This window comes from Scardinius erythrophthalmus (genome assembly GCF_964197995.2).
Source record: "Scardinius erythrophthalmus genome assembly, chromosome: 18".
In the NCBI taxonomy this organism is placed as follows: domain Eukaryota; kingdom Metazoa; phylum Chordata; class Actinopteri; order Cypriniformes; family Leuciscidae; genus Scardinius; species Scardinius erythrophthalmus.
Window position 1 is genome coordinate 16,909,412 of NC_138238.1, and position 5,779 is coordinate 16,915,190.

Consider the following 5,779-nt stretch of genomic DNA (forward strand, 5'->3'; position numbering starts at 1 on the left):
ACTCAAAAAAATGATTCAAGGCCTTCTTAGGTATGACACACTTAAATTGTGTTCACTTTATTTAAATATATCTGATTAGGAATAATACGTATATATATTTAATAAGTCTAACGTAAAATGTATAAATAGTGTCATCTATGAGATTTCATTTAATTTGGTTAACTCAAATTAATTTGGCTTCGGAGAGCGTCATTTGCGCATGTGCAAGACAAGCTCAGAGAAGATGCTCAGAGGGTGTGGCCGCCATTTTATCGTCTGCCGCTGCAAGGACTGCAACGTCGTATTCGTTATTGGTAAGTAAGTATTATCTTGTTTGAGTATTTGTAATAAAGAATTTACCTCACTGTAAGAGGGTGTGTAACTTATATCATGATTTTGAGTGAAATATGCAACAGCAGTGAAAGTTATGCAAGGTGAATTGTTTTAAGTGTCCCTTCGATAGCTTAACTTACTCACGCAACGTTTAAATTCTGTGTTAGACCAGTCTAACGATCCCGAATTTGACTGTAACTGTGCAAAATTGGTTCTTAACTTATTGGCTTGCTAGCTGGATTGATATATCCGTCATAAAATGAATTGGAGGCTTGCGATCGCCGCGATTGTTTCGGCGCCGAGTCTATTTTTAGCTGCGTCACTCACTCACGCTGAATTGGCCACATTGCGTTTTTCTTGATCAAATTTGACCTGCCTAACATGAAAAATAAGACATTTCACCATAAAATCATGAAGTGAGGTGTTCCGTGTTTCACAATCACCATATGACATTAAGCGCTGTGGGGGAAAAAATACACGACAGGCCTTTTTTGTTCAAAGACCTGTTTGAATAATTAAAACTAGAGGTAACGTACATAAGGTAGAACTTATATCTCAATATTAAGATTACTTTGATCATGTAAACTACCTATTTACAACATCGTAGCTGAGCTGCCCAAGGTAAATCAGAGCAAGTGACAGACGGGTTAGCCTAAGTTACACCAGAACACCTGAAAAATGTGACAGAATGGACGATAGTCGTCTGTTTTTGACAATTGTAGACGATATAGACAATTGTACCAAGTAAACATTTAAAATTATTTTAAAATCAATTTAATTACTTGAGAGAATTGTAATATTAAGGGATTAGTTCACCTCAAAATGAAAATTTCCTGATAATTTACTCACCCTAATGTCATCCAAGATGTTCATGTCTTTCTTTTTTCAGTGGAAAAGAAATTAATTTTTTTGTGGAAAACATTTCATGATTTTTTTTTTTTTTTTGAAAACGAACGACTGATTGTTTCGCTAGATAAGACCCTATTCCTCAGCTGGGATCATGCAGAGCCCTTTGAAGCACTTCAGAGCCCTTAGAAATTGCATTGATTTGGACTTCAACTATTTGGTTACCGTTGAAGTCCATTGTGTGGAGAAATATCCTGAAATGTTTTCCTCAAAAAACTTAATTTCTTTTCCACTGAAGAAAGAAAGACATGAACATCTTGGATGGCATTGGGGTGAGTAAATTATCAGGAAATTTTCATTTTGAGGTGAACTAATCCTTTAAGTGAACGAGTTGGGTAAAACAGAACCATGTAAACAAAAAGCATATTTTCATGTGAATACTGGTTCCCACTCCTAATCAACATCTTCTCTTTCACAGTTTTATGAACATGACCAGGTGAACAGCAACCTCCTATTTATAGTAAGTCATATTCAAATATTCTGATTTAGGCTGCTTGTGTCATTTGTTAAATATGGTATCTTATAATACTTTTTTATTCTTCTTTTTAGGATTGTTTCTTTTTTAGTGCAAAGAATGTGTCCATCGAAACTAGCTAGCAGGTATTTGTTTCTGCAGCATTTTAGGCAGACTCATGTGTGCTTTAGGGGCAGTTTTCGCTATCCATGTCCATACACAGATTGCCCATGCACGTTTAGTACATGGAGTAAGCTTCTTAATCATACAAAATACATGCTAAACAGGAAACTCCAAAGCCAGAAGAATTAACAACATTCCAGTATCATGTGTGTTCATGCAAGGAGCTAGCAACAGAAAGATTATTTTCAACACATAAATGGACATCTCAGGCATAATGAAACAGTTCAGTGTATGTTTGTAGGATGTGCATTTGAAAGTAATATTTACAGTACATTTAACACCCACAGATACCGGAAACACAATCCACATTCCATAATAGACTTCAAACCCATTGTCGTCAGCCAATGCCCATGATAGAGGTGTTCAAGAATCAATGGCCAGCTCTCTTTCAGCAGAGTGAAGTAAGTAAACATGTTATGTAGTGTTTTATTTTAGTCGTTATTAGGTTCTTTTCGTAGTAAGAAATTGTTTTTTGTTGTTGTTTTTTTCCATTTTGAAGGTGAACGCAGAGTTCATGCAGATCACTACGAAGCCACTGCAATCAATGTTCCTACAGCTGAACCACTTTTCAGATAAACTGATGCAGATCTTCAAGAGCAAAGGAGGAGTTAAGGGGCAAAAGATCAAAAACGCCCTGGCGATCAGAGACTCTGTTAGTATAAATGCATGCAATGTCTTCTGTTTTGTCTAGTTATTGTACAGCTTTCTGCATTTGGCTAATTTCAGTCTTGATTTTCCCCCTGCTGTAGTGTGACAACATAAACATCAGGAGAGAGTGCACCCTGAAAGGCCTGATGATCTACTTGACTGAAGATCCAGACTCTTTCTTCAAGGAGTATGTGGTAAGTGATTATTATGAATATAACAACAATTCTGTTAGTACTTTTATGTTTTAAAAGAATATATGATTGATTATTATTAAATGCTCAATTTTCATTTTAATTTCACAATAAAATATGTATTAGTGGAATAATCATTTTGTTTTATTCATTTTAATAAAATAATATTTTTAATAGTAATAATTTTGCAGGGGTAATAACTTTGTGTATGCCTTTCATTGTTCATCTGAACACAATAGAATTTGTAGAAGTTTTCAGATGTGTATGTCTATGTCCATAAAATGGAAATAAATGGCAGCCAACAATGTAATAGTAAAAGTGAAAAGTAGCAATGCAATTTGCTGATTACTTTTAAAATATAAAGGGTCAAATTCACCTGGGCTTAACCAAAGTGTTTTGTGTTTTGTCCAGGCCACTGAGGATGCAGAAAATGGGGATTTACAAAATCCAAAGAGGAGATTGTACAGCAGACATAGGAGTTGTGATCGAGGGCATTAAGGTTTTGAGGGACCTAGACTGCGTGATCCTGGCATTCATCATGCTGTTCGGTCTCATTTATGCTCTTGATCTTAATTTTCCTGACAACCTCAAGTACACCTTCAAGTTTATCCAGAAAATCCTAATGAACTTGGATGGACATAGGCTGAATGCAAAAATCCAGCAATTTAAAATCAAGCTGTTTGCATGAGATGTGCACTTTTTTTGAGAACACAATGAGAATTATTTGAGAATACATTGTTGTATATTGAGTCATTAACATACTTATGCACGCACACACACCACACATTATTATTATTTTTTAACACTCTTACATGCTTTTTCTTACACACTTTTTGTGTGTATTTCTGTCGTTCTTGTCTTTAGGGATAGTTCACCCAAAAATGAAAATTCTGTCATCATTTACTGATCCCGGGGTTGTTCCAAACCTGTATAAATGTATTTGTTCTGTTGAACACAAAGGAAGATTTGTTAAGGAATATGGGAAACTTAACAGTTCTGGGCCACCATTGACTTTCATAGTTGTTATTTTTTCTTCCTACTATGGAAGTCAATGGTGGCCCAGAACTGTTCAGTTTCCCATATTCTTTAACATATCTTCCTTTGTGTTCAGTAAGAACAAAGACATTTGTACATGTTTGGAAAAAGGCTTTAAAATGCATTTTTCTAAGTACTTTTCACATTAAATAACTATTGCACTATTGAGTTTTAAATAAAAACATCTCGATCAAGATTTGTCTCTTGTCTCTATGGGGTACAAAATAAGGATTTCCTAATTGTTTTTTTTAATTAAATGTTCTAATTTAAGTTTAGGAAGCATAAAACTTATTTTTAAATGTATCCATTTCATATAAATTATTTGATCAAAATTGAGTTGGACCAACTCATTTAAGTTGGTCAAAATTGAGTTGGACCAACTCATTTAAGTTGCTCATAATTGAGTTGGACCAACTCATTTAAGTTAGTCAAAATTGAGTTGGACCAACTCATTTAAGTTGCTCATAATTGAGTTGGACCAACTCATTTAAGTTAGTCAAAATTGAGTTGGACCAACTTAATTACATTTCATTGCATGAATTAGTTTTTTATAAGTTGGGGCTACACATATTTATTGGATGGAAATCCTGCCATCAATTAAATTGAGTTTGTCCAATGAGTCATTTTTTTGAGTGTAACATGAATGGATTTGAGATCATGAGAAAAGATTTTCAGAGAGTAACTGATTAAAAAACACAAGTACACAGTCAAACAATACAATTTCACACAGAGAAAGTTCATAGTAATAAAGTACTTGCATGTGATGCAGGTAACTTACTGTAATTCAATGTTGCCACTGAAATGTTCAGATTATTTTAGAAATGTAATGGTTGTTCTGGGGAAACAAAAGAACAAAGATGATTATTCACAACATAATATTTATTGACCAGTAAATGGCTTTAAAATGGTATTTGAGAGAATGAGGGCACCTGTAGTAAAGTTAGGCTAAACAAAAACAGAGCAAACTATAACCTGTTTTTGTTATTCATAACAAACGCCAAGAATCAGAGAATTTTCTAAATTAGTTAGGCTATATCAGCAATTTGAAGACACAGTTGTACAAAATATGTTGAATTGAATGACTAAATCAATCTAAGACAATAAGTCAATCATTTCCATTTGTTCATTAGATCAACGTAGTTAGCATCGCGGCTAAAACCTTCATACCAGATACTGTGAAATAAACGAGTGGTAAACACTGTAAAAACGTAGTAATGTATAATAAATTTAGTTTATATATATGTGTGTTTAAATATATAGTGAGTAGACTCTGTATTTATATTTATTTGGCGAGTTTACAAACCTTGTAATGGAGAGCCGAATAAACGGCGGAAGCATTGATGAGAGGAGCCGTTACTTTCCTGATGACGATCAGCTGAGCTTTGTTGCGCGCGAGCAGCGCGAGCATCACTGAAGCGACGACAGCAGAGGAATAGCAGCAGTTTCGTGACAGAATAATACTTTTCTCCTCCTGCTTCTTCTTCTTCATATAATATTATTATTATTTAGTGTTGTTGTTTAAGGTTTAAATGACTTAATAAAATAGGCCTATACTAAATATATGTAAGCTACCCAAGTGAAAAAGACTATAGTTACTGTTAAATGTATTAAAAATGCATTAAAGTATATTTGATTTGTAGGTCTACTAAAAACACACTCAAGTACATTTTTAATACATTTAATAGTACATCTTTTTCACCTGGGTATGTATACTGAATCAAACTTGCCTATAATAATAATAATAATAATAATAATAATAATAAAAATGCATTAAAGTAGGCTATATTTGTATTGTAGTAGGTCTACTAAAAACACACTCAAGTACATTTTTAATACATTTAATAGTACGTCTTTTTCACCTGGGTATGTATACTGAATCAAACTTAAGTAGCCTATAATAATAATAATAATAATAGGATAATAATAATAATAATAGAATAATAATCTAATTCGGGCCTCACTGAACCATTGGGTTCCTCCAGATGCTGGCTTTAACATTAGAGATCTTCCAGGAACCACTTAAATGTTAAAAGATCTTCCAATAACCCTT

The 5,779-nt window shown here is 33.6% G+C and overlaps 1 protein-coding gene across 5 annotated transcripts; it reads left to right on the forward strand.

The window, feature by feature from the left end:
• Positions 1 to 242: 242 nt before the first annotated feature.
• On the forward strand, positions 243 to 3,923 carry LOC308706978 (uncharacterized protein). Of its 5 annotated transcripts, none has more exons than XM_081392935.1 (7): positions 243 to 297; positions 1,637 to 1,678; positions 1,768 to 1,818; positions 2,143 to 2,256; positions 2,355 to 2,507; positions 2,605 to 2,697; positions 3,106 to 3,672. In XM_081392935.1, exons 4-7 carry the CDS (start codon positions 2,200 to 2,202, stop codon positions 3,190 to 3,192), a joined length of 390 nt encoding a protein of 129 aa, XP_081249061.1. In that variant the 5' UTR covers positions 243 to 297; positions 1,637 to 1,678; positions 1,768 to 1,818; positions 2,143 to 2,199; the 3' UTR covers positions 3,193 to 3,672. The 5 variants fall into 5 exon arrangements, with proteins under 5 accessions (XP_081249061.1, XP_081249060.1, XP_081249058.1 ...); XM_081392934.1 differs by having other exon boundaries at positions 271 to 293; XM_081392932.1 differs by lacking the exons at positions 243 to 297; positions 1,768 to 1,818 and adding exons at positions 1,370 to 1,490; positions 3,758 to 3,923 and having other exon boundaries at positions 3,106 to 3,608.
• Positions 3,924 to 5,779: the final 1,856 nt, after the last annotated feature.